General features: G+C 38.9%; 1 protein-coding gene across 11 annotated transcripts in view; it reads left to right on the top strand.

Annotated features, from left to right (window-relative positions):
* Window positions 1-21109, top strand: part of Reps2 (RALBP1 associated Eps domain containing 2) — a 267555-nt gene that overhangs the window by 232409 nt on the left and 14037 nt on the right. For all 11 annotated transcript variants that reach the window (XM_048440655.3, XM_048440653.3, XM_085684732.2 and 8 more), the window contains 3 exons: window positions 889-972; window positions 4261-4406; window positions 17339-17444. In XM_048440655.3, the coding sequence (XP_048296612.1) occupies window positions 889-972; window positions 4261-4406; window positions 17339-17444 (336 nt within the window). The remainder of the gene's footprint in view (window positions 1-888; window positions 973-4260; window positions 4407-17338; window positions 17445-21109) is intronic.

Below are 21109 nucleotides of genomic sequence, written 5' to 3' on the forward strand. Positions count from 1 at the left end.
GCTCTCATGGAGCTGGAGTTATAAATGGTTGTGAGCTACTTGGTGTGGATGCTGAGAACTAAATTTCAGTCCTCTGAATATGTAGTTCTTAACTGCTGTGCCATCTCTCCAGCCCATACAGTGTTTCATTATTAGGAATTTAATATTAAAAATTATGGGTCTTCTATAGTGCTGATGGTTTTTCTCAGTGCTCCTTAAGTCATTTCTATCCCTTTCTCTGTAAACGGAGACTGTTTGTTCATTTCCCAGCCACCCAGACTTAAATAATCACACAGAAACTATATTAATTATGACACAGTTTGGCTGATGTCTTAGGCGTAATTCTAGCTAGCTCTTACATCTTAAATTAACCCATTTCTATCCATCTATGCATCACCATAATGCTGTGGCCTACAGAATGGCATCTTTCTCCTTCAGCCGCTACATGGCATCTCTTTGACTCCACCTACTCTCTCTCTCTCTCTCTCTCTCTCTCTCTCTCTGTTCTGATTTTTTACCTGGCTTTACTCTGCTAAGCATTGGCTCAAACAGCTTTATTCACCAACCAATAAAAGCAACACATGTATACAGAAGGACACCCCACATCATTTCTCCTCTGATAATTTTTTATAGTTTTTGTAAAGTATTGAGCTTTAAGAATTCTATATGTGAAAATATATGAGATGATCGTGGTTCTTTTTCTTGAATGAATCTGGCAGGACGGCAGGAGATGTGGAAGGGAATAGCATGGTCTCTGGTGGAGAATTTTGCTCAAGCATCAACAGTCTTAACTGTGATTGCCTGTCACTTAGTCTAGACCAGTGTGACTTGGTCTCTCCAAGTGACTTTTCCACAGTGTTTTTTGTCATATATTTACCTTTTTATGCCTTCTCTTTGATCTTGCTACAGTCTGAGCCAGTGACTGAAGCTGACTTACACCCTCAGCTGAACAGAGCTCCTTCCCAAGCAGCAGAAAGTAGTCCAGCAAAAAAGGTAAGAGCAGAATAAGGAAATTGCTGTGCTGGTATAAAGAGTATAAAGACCCACCTCTGGGCTTCTTACAAGTCTACCACTTTAAAGTTTCCACCGAGGTGAATGTGACTGATTCACAGCTCTGAAGCCTGAATTCTTTCTGAAAATTGGGATCCTGGAGGTTCTGGGGCTGGACTGTGGATGTCCCTGGCAGTTTTGACTTTCCTCAACCTTCTAGCTAAACATGGCTGCCTTGCTTTGGGCAAGATCAAAAAATGTGGAGGGCCAGGAGAGATAGCTTAGAGGTTAAGAGTGTTTACTGCTCTTGCATAGGAGCTAGATTCAGTTCCCAACTCCCATATGGTGGCTCATTGCTTTCTGACTTCTGTGGGCACTGCACGCATATGGGACACATACATACACTTGGGCACATAAATATAAAATATAAAAATAAATACTTTTAAAATGCGGGAAGATATGGATGGCTTTAGTAAGACTTCATACATCTGTTAATGAGGCAGGTTAGTATAGGAATAGCTTAGAAACTTTGGACTCCACTTGGTTTTGGATATGCACACACCACTCACCCAGAAACGTAGGGCTCCTCCTTGCATCAAGTTTCATGCATTTCCCACTTTAAACAATGGCATAAATTACTTCTGCCTTGTCATTTATTTAGTAGTTACTCTTTTGTGGTCAATTTCCTTTGAAAAATGCCCCAGAGTATATCAGGGATGAGACACAGGGAGTCCATCTGGCCTGAGCTACTTTTGGATACATGTGCATTAAGGCAAACTGTGTCTTCAGCATGAACTTTTAAGGAAAACCTCCTATTTGCCATCTTATGTCTATGCATGACTGGGCATGCATACGATTCAAATCAGATGTATCATAGACAAGCACATGTATAGTGAGAAAAAGTCTAATATAACTCAAGACTTCCAATCAAATAGAATCCTTCATATTATACCCCTTAGCAACCAACTTCTCCTTTTGAACCCCATTAAAGAGAGCCCCAAACATAGCCTGCTGTTCCTGGGGGCTCTAGCTCAAGTAGCCCAGTGATTTCTTCAGCAATTCTCATACTGTTCAATATGTTCATACTGTTCAATAATGAGACTGACTTGTTGCCTACTATGCTTTAAATCTCTTTAAGTCAAGCTTCTTTCTGCTTTGCCATTTTTGTGATGATTTTAAAATTTTTTGAAGAAGTCACCAAGAGTCTGGGACCATCTAGTTCAGACATTAAAGACCCAGTTAGCACCTCCTGTGTGTGGAACAGTCTTCCATTCTTGGTACCATGATTTTTTTCTCATTTGTTCTTTTTTGTTGTTACTGTTTTATTAGTTGTTAAAATTATCATGCAGAGCAGTAAGTTTCACTATCACATTTCCATACGGGTCTGTTTTTGTTGGTCCCCCTCTCCTTGTTCCCTACCTGCTGATGTTAGGATTTTTTTCTTGCATCTTGCCACCCTCACTTTGCCTGGCCATGCCGTGGGGCCCTGTTCTCTGCACAGCTAGCACTGCTCACTAAATATCATGTTCCCCACTTCCCTTCTCACCCTCTTCTTGTTCTACAACATTGTCTCCTAGGGCATTCTCTTAGCAAAGGGAGTGGACCCTGGCCTTGGAAGGTGACATGGAATCCTCTAAGGAAGCAGATCAACTGTTTCCTTGAACACATTGACTTTTTTTTTCTGTTTAACTTCATGTAGGAATCAGGAGCAGGAGAATGATCAACACATGACTAAGACCATTACAGATTGAAACTTATTCTCCAAAAACCCCAGAGTGAGGCAAGAGCCAATTTTGTCTAGAAAAGACCTCATGGTTGTACAAAGTCTATGTGAGTTTAAGTGACAAGAAAGTATAGATTGTTTACAACATTAAAAAAGGAAAAGAGTAAGGCCACTAGAATCTTATTTTGGTGTCCTTTTTGATGACAGAAAGGGGTTGTGGATTCCCAGTCTATTGTCTATTTATCAATCTTTTTGTCTGTCTGTCTGTCTATCTATCTATCTATCTATCTATCTATCTATCTATCTATCTATCTATCTAACTGTCATCCTGACCACAATTTCCCCTCCCTCATCTCCTCTCAGACTCTCCTCTTCCACTGCACCCCCATTTACTCTTCCTCCTTTCTCTTCTGAAAAGAGTGGGCCTCCCATGGATATCACCCAGGCATGGCATATCAAGTTGCAGTAAGACTAGACGCCTCCTCTCCTATTAAGGCTGGACTAGGCAATTCAGTAGGAGGAACAGGTCCCTAAAGCAGGTATTAGACAGCCCTTGCTCCCAGTGTTAGGAGTCTCACAGGAAGACCAAGCTACACAACTGTAACATGTGCCGAGGGCCTAGTTCAGTTCCACGCAGGCTCCCTGGTTGTTGGTTCAGCCTTTGTGAACTCCTGTAAGCCCAGGTTAGTTGATTCTGTGGGTTTTCTTGTGATGTCCTTGACCCATCTGGCTCCTACAATCCTTTTCCTTTCTCTTCAGCAGGATTCTCTGAGCTTGGCCCAATGTTTGGCTATGGGTCTGCATCTGTTTCTACTGGTTGCTGGATGAAGCCTCTAATGACTTTTGGGCTAGACACCAATCTATGAGTAGAGCAGAATATTGTTAGGCATTGCCACATTGACATATTTTCCCTCCAGTAGTGTTTGGTTCGATCCTCTGTCTCTGGGCCATCCAGCCTCTGAGTCTTGGTGCTCCAGGCAGTATCAGGGCTCACTTCAATGGCATGGGTCTCAGACTGGACCAGTCATTGGTTGGCCACTCTCACAATCTTTGTGTCACCTTTACCCCAGCATGTTCCATAGGCAGAACAGACTAGGCTAAAGGTTGTGTGGCTGAGTTTGTGTCCCAATCCTTCCGCTGGTAGATTTGCCTAGTCACAGGAAGTGACCAGTTCAGGCTATGTATCCCTTCTTGCTAGGAGTCTTAGCTGGGGTCACCCTTGTAGATTTCTGGGAGTTTCTCTTGCACCAGGTTTCTACCTCACACTGAAATGACCTCTTTTCCGGTTAGATCTTTCAGTTCTCTCCCAGCACTGAGTCCCTCATGTTCTCATCCCCACTTGCCCCCAGTATATTTTTAAAGAAAGGCAGGTGGGCTGTTTGCTTCAACCCGCTGCCAGCAGCCCTCCAGCGCTTGCTGAGCCAGGTATCAGCTACAGGTCTGTGGTATGTAGTTTGAACAGAGAAGTCTTCTGATCCTGGACACAGAGCTATGGATAGTGGCATGATGGATGGAGAGATTACTAAACAAATCTTTTTGAACACGTTGGGTTTATTTTTGATCCACAGGATGCACCACATGCTCAGCCTCCATCAAAGCCTATTCGCAGGAAATTCAGAACTGAAAATCAAACTACAGAAAGCCAAGAGCCTGCTGCTGCTGTTGGAGGGGCAGCTTCTGCAGCAGTGGTGAAGCCCCATCCAACAGTACAAAAGTAAGTGGTGCAGATGAGTGAAAAGATGCAGGGGGAGCTTCCTCTTCCATCTGTGTGCACATGTATCCGTTAATGTGTTTGCATTTATTTTCCTAGCCACAGGGTTTTATGGCTGTCATAGTCATCTCTGCCACAGTGATGGTTATTGTGATGGTGGTGGCATTAAAGAGTCCCAGTGTCACAGGATACTTTATAATCCATAGGATTTAGCCTGACCCAAAGGAGAAGGCAAATCGTAGACTAATGTTTGGTTTGGTTTCCTGTCCTTCTTCTCTCTTTTCATTTTTTTCCCATTTTTGGTGTTGGTTCAGATTTTGCTATGAAAGAGACAATATGGTGAGGGCAATACTTCTTGCCTTATCTCATAGACCCAACTTTCAGCAGAAGTGGGGTATGATTTAAAACCATGTAAAATTCCTGATATTGATCACCTCAGTACTGAATGGCATAGGCTGATCCTCTGTAATGCATGCTTTACCATCTGGAACACTTACTGGAGGGCTTGAGACACCATGGACATGACTGAGGTTGGAGATAATGGTGTTCTGAACAAACTGCTCTTACCTAGAACACTGTCTTTGAGAAGATTGTTACTTGACTCAGTCTTTCTCTAGTGACATTAAGTGAGACATTGAGGGAAAAATCCTGCTGTTGTCACTTGACTTGAAGTGAACATTGCTGGCCAGTATCACTAATACTTGAGTTCCCTTGTGATATTTCTGTAGAGCCCTTCAGGTCTCAGGGACTCTGTAGCTTTCCTTCTGCTACACTATTGCAGAAAAGAACAGCAACAGGTTCTGTGGGTGATGTCAACAGCTTGTATAGAAGCTGTGTCCCATTTGGATTCTTTGTATCCTTCAGAGGACTTTTCCACCCAAAGAGATAGTTCCTTAAAGGCATCAGCTGGGACAGAAAGTGGTTTTCTACATCATTTTCACCTTCCTAACCTGAGGGATAGATTTCTGTCAGGCACAAAAATGGCTAATTTTTTCCTCCTTAATTTCAGCTTCATGTTAATTCTAGTCAGTGGTGGTCACACTGCCCTTCAAAGTAGATGACAGGGCATCCAGTGAATTTCACACAGAGAACTGTTGCTTTTCATTTTTGGGTTTTGGAATCAGTTCTGATAAAATATAATTTGCCTAGCATATACTTCAGTGTCTTTTAGTATATTCACAAAGCCATCTGATTATTCCCACAGTACATTTTGGAACATCTTTTGTTCTTTCCAAAGGAATCCCCATGCCAAGTGCAAGTTACTCCCCACTTTCCCTTTCCTTCCCAGCTCTTGGAAACTTCTAATTTACTCTCTGTCTCTGCTTGGCTTATATTCTACAAAGATATAGTCATGTATCATGTGCTCCTTTGTGCTTGGCTACCTTTTACATTTTTAGTGTTTATAAGGTTCATCCATGTTATAGCATGAATTAGAGCCCAATATTTTAATGTAGAATACTATTCTGCTCTATTAATGTTCCACATGATATTTAGTGATTCATCAGAATTTTGGGGTTATTTGAACTTTTTGCATATTAAGAATAATACTGTAGAATTATCTGTGTTTATGTTTCTGTGTGGGCTTTGTTTTTGTTTCTCTTGAGAATACACACATGTGTAAATTTGAACTTACGTGGTGATGCTATGTTTAACACATTGAGGAAGTGTCAAATTGTTTTTAAAAATGACCACTCTATTTTACATCTCCAACAATGTAGCACGGTTCTAGTTCTCTCTTTCTTCATCGATACTTACCTAGTATTAAATAATACTATGTATTACATATTAATTATGTAGTAATAACAATTACATAGTAATATATAAAATATTTTTTATTTTTTGAGATTATACTATAATTACATAATTCCTCCTCTTCCTTTTCTCCCTCCAAACCTTTTCATGTACCCCCTTGTTCTCTTTCAAATTTATGGCCTGTTTTTTCCTTAATTGTTATTATACATACATAGCATTCCTAAATATATAAATAGAACATGTTCAGTTTGTATTATGTTACTTGTATGTATATGTTTTCAGAGCTGACCATTTGGTATTGGATAATCTATTGGTGTGCTCTTCCCTAGGAAGACTGTTGCTCTTTCTCTTAGCATTTCTTAATGTTCCTTATGTAGGGTTGAGGCCTTGTGATCTTTTACTTGTCCTTGTTAGCATGTCTATTGATATCATCTTTTTTCAGGTCATGTTTAGACAGTCATATATCCTACCTAGTGACTGTAATGCGGTATCTCATTGTGGGTTTGATTTGCATTTCCTTGGTGAGTAATAGTGTTGAGCATCTTTTTTTGTGCTTATTGGCCATTTGAATGCACTTTTGGCTAAATATCTAATCATTATTTGCCTACTTAAAAGTGAGTTATGGCTTCTTTATGTGGTCTGAACACAGCTCCCATGTGAGATACATGATTTTCAAATATTTTCTCCTGTTCTGTTGGTTGTGTTTTCACTTTCTTTGTCGGTGTAGTCTGAAGTGCCAGGTTTAAATTGTGTGTGTGTGTGTGTTTGTGTTTGCGACAGGATCTCACTGTATTGCCCTAAATGACCTGTAACTTGATTTGTAGACCATGCTGGCCTACAAAGGTCACTCACAAAGGTCTGCCTGCCTCTGCCTCCTGAATTCTAGGATTGAAGGTGTGCACCTCCATGTCTAGGCTGTCACTTATATTTTTAGTATCATATTAAAGAAACCATTGCCTACTCCAAGTCCACAAAGATTGTTTACTTTTGAAAGTCTTGTCACTTCATAACTGATGTTGACATTTATGGTCTATTTTGAGCTCATTTTGTATATCATGTGAAGATGGGGTTCAACTTCATTCTTTGACATGGCAATTATATAGTTGTTCCTACAATGTTTATTGGAATGATATTTTCTACTTTTCATTTGTTCTGTGAATGTCCTTCAGCATATTACTCTGAGGCTAGTGAGGTGACCCTGTCACATTTAGCTGAGGGACTAATGCCAGATCACAGTGTGAGTAGTCAGGGCCTACGCTTTCACACAAGAGTATTTTATACAGCTTCTTCTTTTAGTTCCAAGACTAGTTTATTTTGGCATGGCAGAAAGGAATTTAGCATTTATAATTTTTCAAGGCCAGGAGCAAAAGATAGAAAATACAAAATGGTTGGCCTACAGTTCTTTCCCATCCAGAGTTTTGAGAGAGATGTAAGTTCAGATTCCCTTAGATATGCATTGTATAGAGTTGTTTCCCCCATCACCACTTCTCTCTCATTTACAGTGTTAGTTGCTATGTACTGTTTTGGGAAAAATGAGAAAAAGAGTCACAATCATTTTCTGTAAGCCTTAATTCTCCAACAGAACCCTGAGAAAGGCTAAAAATAAAGTAGACTAGCTGTTAAACTGTCATCAGCTTTTATAGAAGTTAAAATCAAAAAGGAGTCATTGTCAGAAACAAATTCAGGTTTTGGTATTGCCACTGTCCACACAACGAAATTAGTAAGTTTGCCTAAGTAAATTGCTGAGTCCAGATTATGTGCAATAAACATTTTATAATGTGTCACCATTAATAATGACAGACGTAAATTTGGCTTAGAAACAGTTCTGCTTAGTTGTTTCTTTGCTGCATCTTTCCTGTCTATTAAAGATGAACCTTTGGAAAATAGGATTATTCATGCCACGTGGAGACAGAGGATATCATAAGACCGTACCATGGCTCTGTGCCAGTCTCTATAGTCTCTACTCTTCCCTATAACTCCAGAGTGTTCTGACAGCTAGCATAGACTGTTTGTTTATCTGCATGATGTTATCAATGTGACTGTAATTTTTTTCTTTCCTCATGCTTGATGTATTGGGATTGTCTGTGGGATTAATGACTTGAATCTCTGGTGGAAGTCTTCCATTTCCAGTTGTAGAAAAGACAATACAAGTTTGGGACTTAGAAGGTGCACCCAGTTTCCTTGGGAGAAATCAAGGCCTGGGGAATGGCTAAGATTTGTCCTTTTCTTTCTTTCTCTCTTTCTTTCTTTTTTTTGGCAGTTGAAGATGTTTATTGGGAAGAGGAAAGGCAGGCCTGCAGAAGGTACACAGAGAGAATGACACTATGCAAAGCAGAGAGGATACTCAGCAATCCCCAAATCCAGTCTCCTTGGGGAGTCTGCAGCATGGAAAGTCTCTGATGGGTGTTGCTTGCCTAAATTAGGGTTGACCAATTTTCTTAAAGGCAGATCTTATGCAATCATGGTTGGCTGTCTGTGTATCTGAGAATGATGAACTCCTGATCTGTTTTCATCACCCAAATGTTGGGATGGTAGGTGAAAGCCACAATATCCAACCTAATGTTTTTCTCATTTAGAGAATTGCATTGCTATTCTTTTTTTTGGAAAGGACTTTTTGAGATAGGATCTCACACTGTAGCCCAGGCTGACTCAGAACTTACCATATAGCCTAGGGTGGCCTCAAATTCATGAAAATCCTCTTGACTTGGCCTTCTGAGTACTGGTATCATAGACATGAGCAGGTATGCCTATCTTGTATCCTTTAAAACATAATAAAAATATTATATGCATGCATGAGATTCTCAAAGAATGAATAAAAAATACATTTTTCAAAATTTGGGTTTGATACTTGACCAGGAGGACAGGACTGCTCTGTCCTGGAAGCAGCCATATTGTCTTCCTGGCCTGGATTTCTTTGGAATTTGCCTTTATCCATATGGCCAATGGCAACTTGTAATCAACGTATTTATATTTCAGGTCACAAGAAAAGGGGGAAAGAACAAATGGGAAAAAGCAGCTTATTGTTAAGATCTTTCTGGTCTTACCGGCTCAAAACTTAGTCACATGTTCTCATCACCTACCAAGGCAGCAGAGAAATATAATTTATAGTTAGGTGATGGGATGGTTAGTTTTCACCTATCAACTTGACACAACCTAGAATCACCTAGGAAGAGGGTCTTAAGTAAGGAACTGTGTGGATCAGGTTGGCCTATAGAAACGTATGTGAGGGAGCTGTCTTTATTTTTAATCTATATAAGAAGATCCAGCCCACCGTGACTGCCATCATTACCTACACCTGGGGTCCTGAGAACATAAGTAGGTGTGCACGCATTCATTTCTCTTTGCTCTTGACTATGGATATGATATGGCTATGGTGCTTTGAGTTGCTGACACTGTGGCTTCTTTGCTATGATAGACTATAACCTGGAATTGTAAGCCAATAAACCCCTTTCTTATCTCTGTTGCTTTTGTCACAGTATTTTATCACAGCACTAGTATGAAACAGTGAAAGTAGGGCAGGTAGCCATAGGTCCATCCAAAACAGAAGTTTATACAATACTAAACACAAGCAAGCATATGAATAGATTTTGGGGCTCAGGATGTAGCTCAGTGGTAGAGAGCTTGCCTAGCATGCACATGGCCCTGAGTTCAATCCCCAACACCATCAAAAAAAAAAACTGTTTTGAGAGGTACTCTGCTACAAAATTTTGTGTTGATAATGCCGCACAGTGCTTTTGCTCCACATCAGCAGATAATGTAACACGCAATGGAATGAAACAAGGTTATCTGATGAACACTTAGTCACACATCTTCCTCTTTTGAAACTGTCAAGGTGTAGCTCAGATTTGAACATGGGGTAAAAGGATTAGGGGAATTTGTAGGTGAAAACTTCAGAAGCAGTTAAGAGGCAAGAAAAACACCTTCCACAAACTGTTAACAATTGCCCTAGGCCTAACATTGTGTCTAATTTGGGACCTAATCTTGGCTTTACTTAGAACTTTTGTGGTTGCAAATGTGGGGAGTGAGGAGACTTAGAATATCTTAACACATTCTTTCTTGAGCCACAAAGAACTTTAAGGGACCATATTCATTGTGAAGATGTAAGGATGGTTTGTAGAAAATAGTGACAGGAATGGATCGTAAAAGGGGACCGTAGACCTTTGAGCTCCTGAAAATTTTCTAGTCTTCTAAAGGATATTTGTTACTTTTCTCAACAAGGCATCTACCCATGTAGGTGGAGGGAGGTGATGGAGACCATACTTGGAGAAGGAGACGCTCTTCTAAGCCAACTCACATAGCATAGTGGTAATTTAAGAATGGAGAGGCATCTAGTTCTGATTGACTTCTTGCTGTGAACTATATAGATTCACAGAAACTAACAAAATAAAATACCAAGTAAGCTTGTTTATCTTTCATGTAGTTTGTCCCAGTGATTATATTTAACCTAACTATAGCGGGGATAATTCTATACCATTTTATTACATGTTGTCATATTGTATAGATTTGTGTAGTGATTACTATAATCAACATGCTGGCATCACAACTACCTTCTATTCTCTAGCATTCATAGCCCCTAGCAAACACATGTCCATTCCTATAATTTTGTCATTTCAAGCATGCTACAGAAATGGAATCATGTAGCACATGACCTTTTGGATTTAATGTTTTTTTTCGTCAGCATACATTTAGCATATAATACAAAAAATCACAGTCCAGGGCATGTATTCTAAAGAAAGGAAAACTTGCATCCGTTAACATCCATCTAAGTGGACAGATGTGTATATCATTCAACACTACAAAGCAGCATCCTGTGGTATGGCTATAACAATTTGTTTAGACATTCTCTTAGTAAGTAATATTTTGACTCTGTTTAGTTGTTGAAGATCACAAATAAAGTTGCTATAAGCATCTCTGCACAGGTATTTATTTGTATATATATTTTTCTTTCTTTGGGATGAACATCCTGAACTGTGATTTTTGAGATTATCTGCTAAGCATATGGATAGTTCGAAAAGAAACTACTAGGTTCTCTTCCAGAATGCACATGTCACAGTCCCACCAGCAATGTATGAGACACCGAGTTTCTCCATGTCCTTACAAGCATTTGGTGTTCCTTTTTTTTTTTTTAAATTTTAGTGGGTATGTAACTGTGTCATTGTGATCTTAGTTTGTATTTATTTAAAGGCTAGTGATATTGAAAGCTTTTCCTTTGTATATTTGATACCACATATCCTCTTTGGTGATACATCTCTTCCTATCCTTTGGTGATTTTCTAATTCTTTTTTAAAACTGCTGAATTTTGATTTTCTTCTTTTCTTAAGGAAAGAAGGGTTCATGTTGGCTCATAGTTTGAAGAGCTACAGTGTAACATGGTAGGGGAGGCATGGTGACAAGCACATAAGGCTGCTTCTGGTGTTGCATTGACAGATATGTAGTCACAAAGCAGAGAGACAAATGCTAGTGCTCTGAGTTTTGAGAACTTTCTATGTTCTGAATAGAAATCAATTGCTAGATTTGTTGTTTTTGCAGATCTTGTCCCACTCTGAAACGTGTCCTCTTTACAGGCCATTGTGTTTTTCTATTTCTACTTCTTTTTTGTTGTGTTCTTTTAGTTGTTGATATTCAGTGTAATCTTTGTACATATATTGAATATTATCCTGGAACATTTATTGTCCTACCAGAAGTGTTAGTAATTAATGTTCTTTCAAGTAGAAAGACAGTCTTGAGTTTCTATACTTCAACAATAGCTCTGTGTTCCTGCAGGGAGGAAGGAGTGAGTTTTATTTCATCTCAATTTATTAAAAACACACAACTGAAATAAATTTGATTTCAAGGTTCAACAGTTTTAGAACCCGAGATAGTACTTGCTCAGAAGTAGATGCTATTCAAGATGTTACCAGAATAGCAAGATCTATAGATGTGCCATTGAAACTGAATCTATGTACTTTAACAAATGTCTGAATATCATATATCTCAAAGTAAAATAGAAAGTCTTCTAGACTGTTACTGCTTTTTGAAAAAGCACTAAAATTGGATAGAGGCACAGTTTTTATCTAATAGACATTTAGATTTATTTGTTATAAATCAAAGGAATGCATCATATATCAAAATTCAGGCATTCTCATGCTATGTATATCTGTCATATTGGTTTATTTTCAAAATTGTACTTTGTATTATTAGTTTACATTTATTGCATTCTTGCATATATTAGTCATTCAGTAAAGGAGTTATGAATTAAAAACTTTATATGGGGAACCTAGATAACTCTCCCTCTAGTGCAGGAGAATTGTCTATATTCTGTCAATCATGTTTTTAAATAAACGCTGATTGGCCAGGTGGGAAGTATAGGCGGGTCAACCAGGCAGGAAGTAGAGGCAGGGCGATGAGAACAGGAGTATTCTGAGAAGAAGGAAGCTCTTTTCCCAAGTCCTGTCCAGATCACCGAAGAAGCAGGATGTGACCTGCACCACCGAAAAAGGTCCTGAGCCATATGGCTAACATAGATAAGAATAATGGGTTAATATGTTATAAGAGTTAGCAGCAAGCCTGAACAAATGGACTAATCAGTTTCTAATCTTATGGAGACCTCTGTGTGATTTTCTTTGGGGCTTGCTGGTTGTGGGATACTGGGCGGGACAGATACCCCAACAAGCCGGCCCTCATGTTGCATCCCTCCCTCTCTTTTTCACACACACACACACACTCACACACATGTATGTGCAACCTTAGAATAAAAAGAGAGCATTTGTGAAGAGGATGGGACCTAGTGGGAGAGGAAACAGGACAGGAAAGGGTGTTGAATAGTGACCATTGGCCAAAGTACATGATGCATTTGAATGAAAATATTATTATGAAAGAAACCTTTCACTTTGCACAATGAATACATGGTAATGAAATTATTTTTTAAGAAGTAGGGGAGATGGTTCAGTAGGTAAACACTTGGCTTTACCAGAGTTTGAATCCCGTAATTACAACTGTAAATGCAATCTCTGTTTATTAAAAAAGAACAGACCTCTGAAGCTTTATTTTTGCTTCTATATGACTGAAACAAATAGCCTTTAAACCTACTGCAGAAGGGACTGTGTTTTCTACAGATTAGCAGGATGGCTAGCATAGTGTACCCCTCCAGGAAATAGTCATCATATGTGTATGGTTGATCTGGACTTGGACCCATTTACCAGGGATTGAAAATATAGTTGTTTTTCTAGGAGTGTATGAATCACCTTTTTATTGTGTTTCTTGCTTTGCTAATAATAGTTTGTAAGTTATACTTATGGTGACCATATTGATTTATCAGTCCTACCATGGACAGTTTTAGAAGATTAAGAGGGTGCTAAGAAGAAATATGACCAAACAGGGTAAGCAGGGACTTTAATAGGCCCAGGAGGAACACATGATCTTTCCAGTTACACATGATTTCTCTAGTTACACACGATCTCCCCAGTTACACATGATTCCCCAGTTACACATGATCGCCCTAGTTATACATGATCACCCTAGTTACACATGATCTCCCCAGTTACACATGATCACCCTAGTTACACATGATCGCCCTAGTTACACATGATCACCCTACTTACACATGATCACCCTACTTACACATGATCACCATAGTTATACATGATCTCCCCAGTTACACATGATCACCCTAGTTACACATGATTGCCCTAGTTACACATGATCTCCCCAGTTACACATGATTTCTCTACTTACACATGATCTTTCCAGTCACACATGATTTCTCTAGTTATACATGATCTCCCTTGTTACATATGGTTGCCCTAGTTACACATGATTTATCTAGTTACATGTCATCTCCCCAATTACACATGATTGCCCTTGTTACATATGATTGCCCTAGTTACACATGATCTCCCCAGTTACACATAATCGTCCTAGTTATGCCTGTTCTTTGAATTTAGTACTGACTTAGCTAAAGTATGCTGGTGCAAAAGCATTCTCCATTTTCTTCAAGTGCCTCACATACATTTTGGTACATATTAAAATTCACATTTTCTCTCTCCCTGTCCCTCCCCATCCCTCTACTTTCTTCCCTCCTTTATAAAGAAATAAAGGAGAATTAGGCAGTTTTGCTAAACCAATATAGAATTTTTTCTTAAGGAAATATTGTGTTCTTCTGCACCAGTCTTGTCCACTGAAGTAGATTCCATTAATGCTTCTGCAAAAGACATTCAGCTAATAGAAACTATCCAAAAATGCTTATTAAAAATGTCTTGGAATAACTAGAACACAAATGTTTGAAAAGGCGCAATTTATAGCCTATATTCAAGTTGTAAAATGGGGAGTAGCTTCAGGTGTAAATAATTCATCCTGACCAATTTGTTTCATTTTTGGTGTGGACCTGCCTACATGTTGGCTTACTGGTTGGGAATATGAAATGTGTTGACTGAAGTTTCTGTCCTGCCGGACCCCACAGCCATTCAGCACCAACAAAACACACAGAGACTTACATTAATTTTAAACAAGTTGGCCTAGTAGCTCAGGCTTTTCTTATTAACTAATTTTCTTATTAACTAATTATTACTTCTTAAATTGTCCCATTATTCTTGTCTATGTTAGCCATATAGCTTGGTACCTATATCAGTGAGGCATTCTTATCTTGCTTCCTCTGCATCTGTGACGACTGCAGACTGAACTTTCCTCTTCCCAGAATTCTCCGGTTCTCATTGCCCCACCTCTATTTCCTCCCTGGTTGCCCCGCCTATACTTCCTGCCTGGCTACTGTCCAATCAGCATTTTATTAAAATATAAGTGACAAATCTTTACAGGGTACAAGACCATTGTCTCACAGCACTTTCCCCTCTTTTTCTCAAAACAAGAATTCTGAATCTAATCTCCTTTGTTTAGCTTTTTTGCTGACCATTATCCATAACAACTTGTAACCAACACTCTAAACAAAGAAAAGCATGCATAATACATTTTGGGGGAAATGTGGGTGTAGTTTTTTAGGCTACTTCCTGCTGATTGGGGGTGCTGATAATCTTATGGGGACCTAAAGAAAATTTAAGATTATGTTCAAGTCCTGATTGGAAAATTCTGTGAGGCTTGATCAACTCATCCAGCAGTCTTGAGGCTCTTCTGGATGTAGAACTCAGACATCTGGGCCATCTGCTCCTATTGGAGAATTCTCAGGGGCTTTTCCTTGATCAAACATGACTTTTCTTAGTCCAGAATGAATCCACAGCCTCTCCTTTCCTATGGAAACAAAAGCAAAACCTCTTCTCCAAAGTAACGTATCTTTTTACTTAAATTTTAAAGACAAGACATTATATATATATATATATATATATATATATATATATATATATTAAATATATCATATATGTTTTATATATATATATGTTAAATTAATCCAGCAGCATTTATAATCAAATGTCTTTTAGCATCTGTTGCTCCTTTCTCAGCATTCAAAAAATTCAAAGACAACACAATAACATACAGTATCTAGACTCTCTATGTATTTTCCATCTTTATGTGACTTTATTTTAAACCCTATTTCTTTTATTTTTATTTTTGACTTTTGAGTTTTTTGAGACTAGGTTTCTCTGTGTATCTTTGACTGTCCTGGCACTCACTCTGTAGACCAGGCTGTCCTTGAACTCACAGAGATTCACCTGCCTCTGCCTCCCAAGTCTTGGGATTAATGGTGTGCTGGTGTAGGAGGGTCTTCTGTCTATGTGTTACTTTCATTGGTTAAATAAAGAGACTGCCTTGGCCTTTTGATAGGGCAAAACTTAGATAGGTGGAGTAGACAAAACAGAATGCTGGGAGAAAGGAGGCAGAGACAGAGAGCCATGAAGCTGCCAGGTCAGACGTGCTGAATCTTTCCCGGTAAGCCATTAGCTCGTGGTGACATACAGATTATTAGAAATGGGTTGAATCAACCCATTTGATTCAATGGGTTTGATTCAATGAGAGTTGGCCAAAAGAGGCTAGAAGTAATGGGCCAGGCAGTGTTTAAATGAATACAATTTGTGTGTGGTTATTTCAGGGGTAAAGCTAGCTGGTGATGGTACGCAACCCGCTGCTCATCATTACAACAGTGTGCACCACCATACCCAACTACTCTCTTTCTTTTTTATTTTAAGGACTTTATCCTTTTTCTTTTTTCTCACAAGTCTCTATATATTTTTAAACACACTGTAAACCATTTAGAGGTTTTCTTCACATTTGAATCCATCTTTACTGTATATCTCTTTTATGACTACATGAGTCTTTAATTTGGTAAGCGATATGGCTAAGATTAAAGCCATGGCTTTGATGGCTGGATCCACCCCATTCCTTACATTTCTGAGAGTCTAACCTCATGATGGAGGTACTGGCCAGAACCATGTTTATTGCCACAACTCTATGGCATTTCAAATTCCCTGCCACCAACAAGAAGCCTGATGTTGGCTATTCATAAACACCATTTAAGTGTTTTGTGATGGGGCTACAAAGGTTTTTTTTTCAGCTAAAGTTAAGTCAGGAAGACTCTCTTCAATAAGATGAGCTTGCTTCCTGTAAAGAGAGTCCACCTGAAAAAAATGCTGCCAAGAAGCCATGCTTAACTCTGCTCTCTTTTGTCTAGAATTCCTTCTTAAACTCTCTCATGTTTTAAATGGATTCAATTGTCCACATTGGTGCCATTTGTTGACTGAGGTTTCTGTCCCACCTGATCCTGCAGCTTTCAGCACCAATGAAACACACAGAGACTTACATTAATTATAAACAAGTTGGCCTAGTAACTAAGGATTTTCTTATTAACTTATTCTTATATTTTAAATTAGTCCATTATTCTTGCCTATGTTAGCCATGTGGCTCGGTACCTTTATCAGTGAGGCATTCTCATCTTGCTTTCTCTGCATCTGGGTAACGACTGCAGACTGAGCTTTCCTCTTCCCAGAATTCTCCTGTTCTCATTGACCACATCTATTTCCTGCCTGGTTGCCCCGCCTATACTTCCTGCCTGGCTACTGTCCAATCAATGTTTTATTAAAATACAAATGACAAATCTTTACAAAGTACAGTATCATTGTCCCCCAGCAGAGATGTTATTTTTGGAGTCCTGGGATGTTAATCTTTGTCAATTTAGCACCTCTCATGAATCTGAGTTCTGACTTGTGAGGAAGGGTCCAGAGCTCTAAGTTTCTTTTCATCAAAATATTTGTACTATTTTACAGGCAGTCTTCCAAACAGAAGAAGGCAATTCAGACTGCCATCCGCAAAAATAAAGAGGCCAATGCTGTGCTGGCCCGCTTGAACAGTGAGCTTCAGCAGCAGCTGAAGGTAAGGAGTGGTTCCCACATTTGGATTCCCTCACTTTACCCTGACTTTGTGTTTTGATCATCAAATCTTCATTCCTTTTACTAAGATCCACCTTTGTCCTTAATACTCTCTTAGTTGGTAGAGAATGAGCATATTTAAGTTTCAATGGTTGGTTATTGAATGTTTAGACTAAGATTAGTAACTTCAATATGGAGGTTGTATACTGTGTAGGAAACAAAGCCACTAACAAACTCTGTATTCTTTATTGCCCAAAACTTCTGAGTAAGATCATAATTGTTTAGATATTCTATGAATGATGCTACACTTTTGTGGAAGTAGGCAGCCTGTGTTAACCCCTTTTCTGGTACCTTGGAAACAGGTCCATTTTACTTTCTCAAGGACATTAGCCCTGTTTTTCTCACTTGTTTCTTTCCATCAATTTTTCAGGCTGCTCTTACTATGTACCACAAATGCAGTGACTTAATACAATAGTGCTTTCATGGCTCTGAAGTTTGAAATCAAGGTGTTATCTGAGCTGTTCTGTCTTTGAAGGCCTTAGAGATGATGCCTTTTTGGGGAGTTCCTGGTAATCCTTGTCATTCCTTGACCTGTACTTAAAAAGCTTCACTATCTGTATCTATTGTCACATGGCATTCTTCTGGTATCTTGTCTGTTATCTGTTCTTATTGTATTCTTTTGATTAAGGACACCAGCCACCAGCTTAGGGCCCAATATAATATAGCACAATGTCATCCTCGCATGATTCTGTTTGCATGTTAATTCATGTTTACAGGCCCTAGTAGTCAGGGCTTGAACATGTTTTGGTGGGATGTATGATCTTACTGGGTCATTCTCACCCCATACATACACAACTCCAGCATTAGTGCTTCCCCTTGGGTAATTGCTGCTCTATTTCTCTGGTCTCCTTCATATGCATTTTCTTAGAAATTATTCTCACTCACTGTTTTTACTTTCTCATTGTTTTTTCTCTCTCCCACCTTAGTGTGGTCTTGCTGCCTTTCAACATTCTTCTTATGACCAAATCCAATGAGCTTCCATCTGTTTAATTAGTTAATTAATTAATTATTGTTTTAGAGAAATCTACATAAATGGCCATCCTTTCCTCTAAAATTTCTTTTCATTTTTTTTTAAAAGATGGGGCCTTGATGTGTGACTCAGGCTGTTCTATAACTCAAAATCCTCCTGCCTCATCTTCCCGAACTCTGGGATGACAGGTCTGTACCACTGTGCCCATCTGGAAAGAGTATTTGTGATTGAGATACTGTGCTTTTCTCCTGTGCCTTCCAGTCTATGGGTGCTGTTTTAGAATTCTTTAGTTCCTTCCATCCCTGACTTTCTTTTCTGTGTCTCACACCTCTGACAAGATATTTTATTACAGAACTTTTAAATACATAGGAAATTTGGAAGGATTGTGCATTGAATATTTGTACAACCACTGCTTCAGTTCTGTTACTAAAATTTTATTATACTTGTTTTATTATGCACATGTCAGTTTGTCTATCTCCTCTATTCACCAGTTTATTTAATTTTTGACACACATTCAAATAAATTACCAACATCTGTATACATTCTCTAAATACTTCAGCATGCATATTGTTAACTAGAGTTCAAGTTTTTATTTGAGACTGGGTTTCTTTACATAGTCCCTTCTGTCCTGGAATTCACTATGTATGCAGAACAGGCTAGACTCATAGAGTTCATATTTTTTACAGGTTTTTCTTATGATGTGAAATTTAACATACACGAATCTTAACTGTACACATTTGGATCTTGTAGCAAATGTATATTCTATAGAAGCCAGACTCTATGGATTAAGGGGCCAGTGCCCTCACCATAAGAAGTTTCCTCACTTTCCCTCCCATTTTACTTCTACCCTGCTATCGGGCAGCCACCGTTCTGATTATTTTCTACCACAGTATTGTCTGTTCTGTAACTGTATATGATGGTATCCTACAACAAATACTTTTGTATAAAGTCTTTGAGATTCATTTATTTTTTGTATGCATGAAGAATTCGCTCCTTTCGTTGCTGCCGAATACCCCACTGAGTGTCTATGCCGCGGTTTCATTACCAGGTCTCCTGGTGAAAACTTGAGCTGTGAACAGGTTTAGAACATTGTGAACAAAGCTGCGTCCTTGAACATGTTTCTTTAATAACATATTTGTACTTACTCTGAGAATTTCATGCTATGTGTTTTATGTGTTTTGATCCTTTTCACCCTTCTCCCTCATGTCTTTTTTTTAATACCCTGTTGAGTCAAACTTGTGCTGCCTCTGTATTTGTGGGTGTGGGACCATCTACTGCAGTTAGCTGGTCAACCTAGAAGGCACCACACTCCTAAGGAAGACTGACTCTCCCTTGGGTAGCAACCATCATTTGCCAAGAGTTCTTCTGCCTGCTGGTGGGGCTTCTGGGCCCTTGCCATCCATGTTTGAATGTTCACTGACTTGATCTTGTGCAGGCAATTACAACTTCTGCGGGTTCATGACTGCAGTTCCTCTGTCATGTTCAGAAAACACTATTTTGCCCTCGTCCTCCTTATAACCTGTGACTCTTATATTCTTTTTGTTTCCTCTCCAAAAATGTTCCATGAGCCTTGCAGGGAGGCTTTATGTCTTTGTTCCATTTCTGACAGAGTGCTCCCTAGAAAATTTAGACATGTTTTTGTATAGAAATATATTCTCATTTATTCTAGAAACAGAATTAGTTGAAAATATGGTAAGTGTCTTTGTTACTTTTATATTGCTGTGAAGACATACCATGACCCAGGCAACATAGAAAAGAAAGCAGTTAATAACATGGGTTTCTTTGCAGCTTCAGTGGGTGAGTCCATGACCATTATGGTGGGAAGCGTGGCAGCAGGCAGAAAGGCAGAGTGCTGGAGCAGTAGCTGAGAGCCTACATCTTATCTGCAAGTTACAGGCAGGGAGAGGGATTGGGTCTGGGTGGACTTTTGAAAGCTCAGAGCCTGCCTCCCAGTGACACACTTCCTCCAACAAGGCCACACCTATTCCTTCCCAAGTAGTCCCTACCAACTGGAGACTCAAATATATGAGCCTCTAGGGGGGCATTCCTTTTCAAAATTACCATAATAAGTACATGTGACTGGTTTTTATTAGAAATAGATGTACCTTTAAAAAATGTGGTTATAGCATTTTATACTCTACTTTATATTACTGTGTGAGAATTTTTTCCAACATTAATGTTATTACATTGGTGTCATTTTTGTTGATTTTTCACCTGGACTAGGATAAGGTAATTTTTTTCCTTGATGAGTAATTATGTCATTTACTTTTTATGTAAAGTATATTTTCAAACTAAAGGACTTTTTATTTTTGTTATTTGTTTTTGAGAAGGTCTCCATGTGTAATCCAGGCTGGCCTTGAACTCAGAATCCTCCTATCTCATCCTCTTGAGTGTTGGGATTACATGTATGTGCCCCTACATCTGACTTTTTTTTGGCGAGGTTTTAAATTGAAATTTTATCTACCCTGACTGCCATTGAGCCGTGGGCAGATAACTTTGTGCACATTTTGATTGTTAGCAATTTGTTAGATATGTTTGTCAGTATTTCCTTCTAGTGTTTATATCACCTATTTATGTAATTACTATATACTTTTATGTGCAAATACTTCAAATTTTGATAGAATTCAAATTTGTCAATT

Source organism: Myodes glareolus, chromosome X, assembly GCF_982192425.1.
Source record: "Myodes glareolus chromosome X, mMyoGla1.1, whole genome shotgun sequence".
Classification (NCBI taxonomy): domain Eukaryota; kingdom Metazoa; phylum Chordata; class Mammalia; order Rodentia; family Cricetidae; genus Myodes; species Myodes glareolus.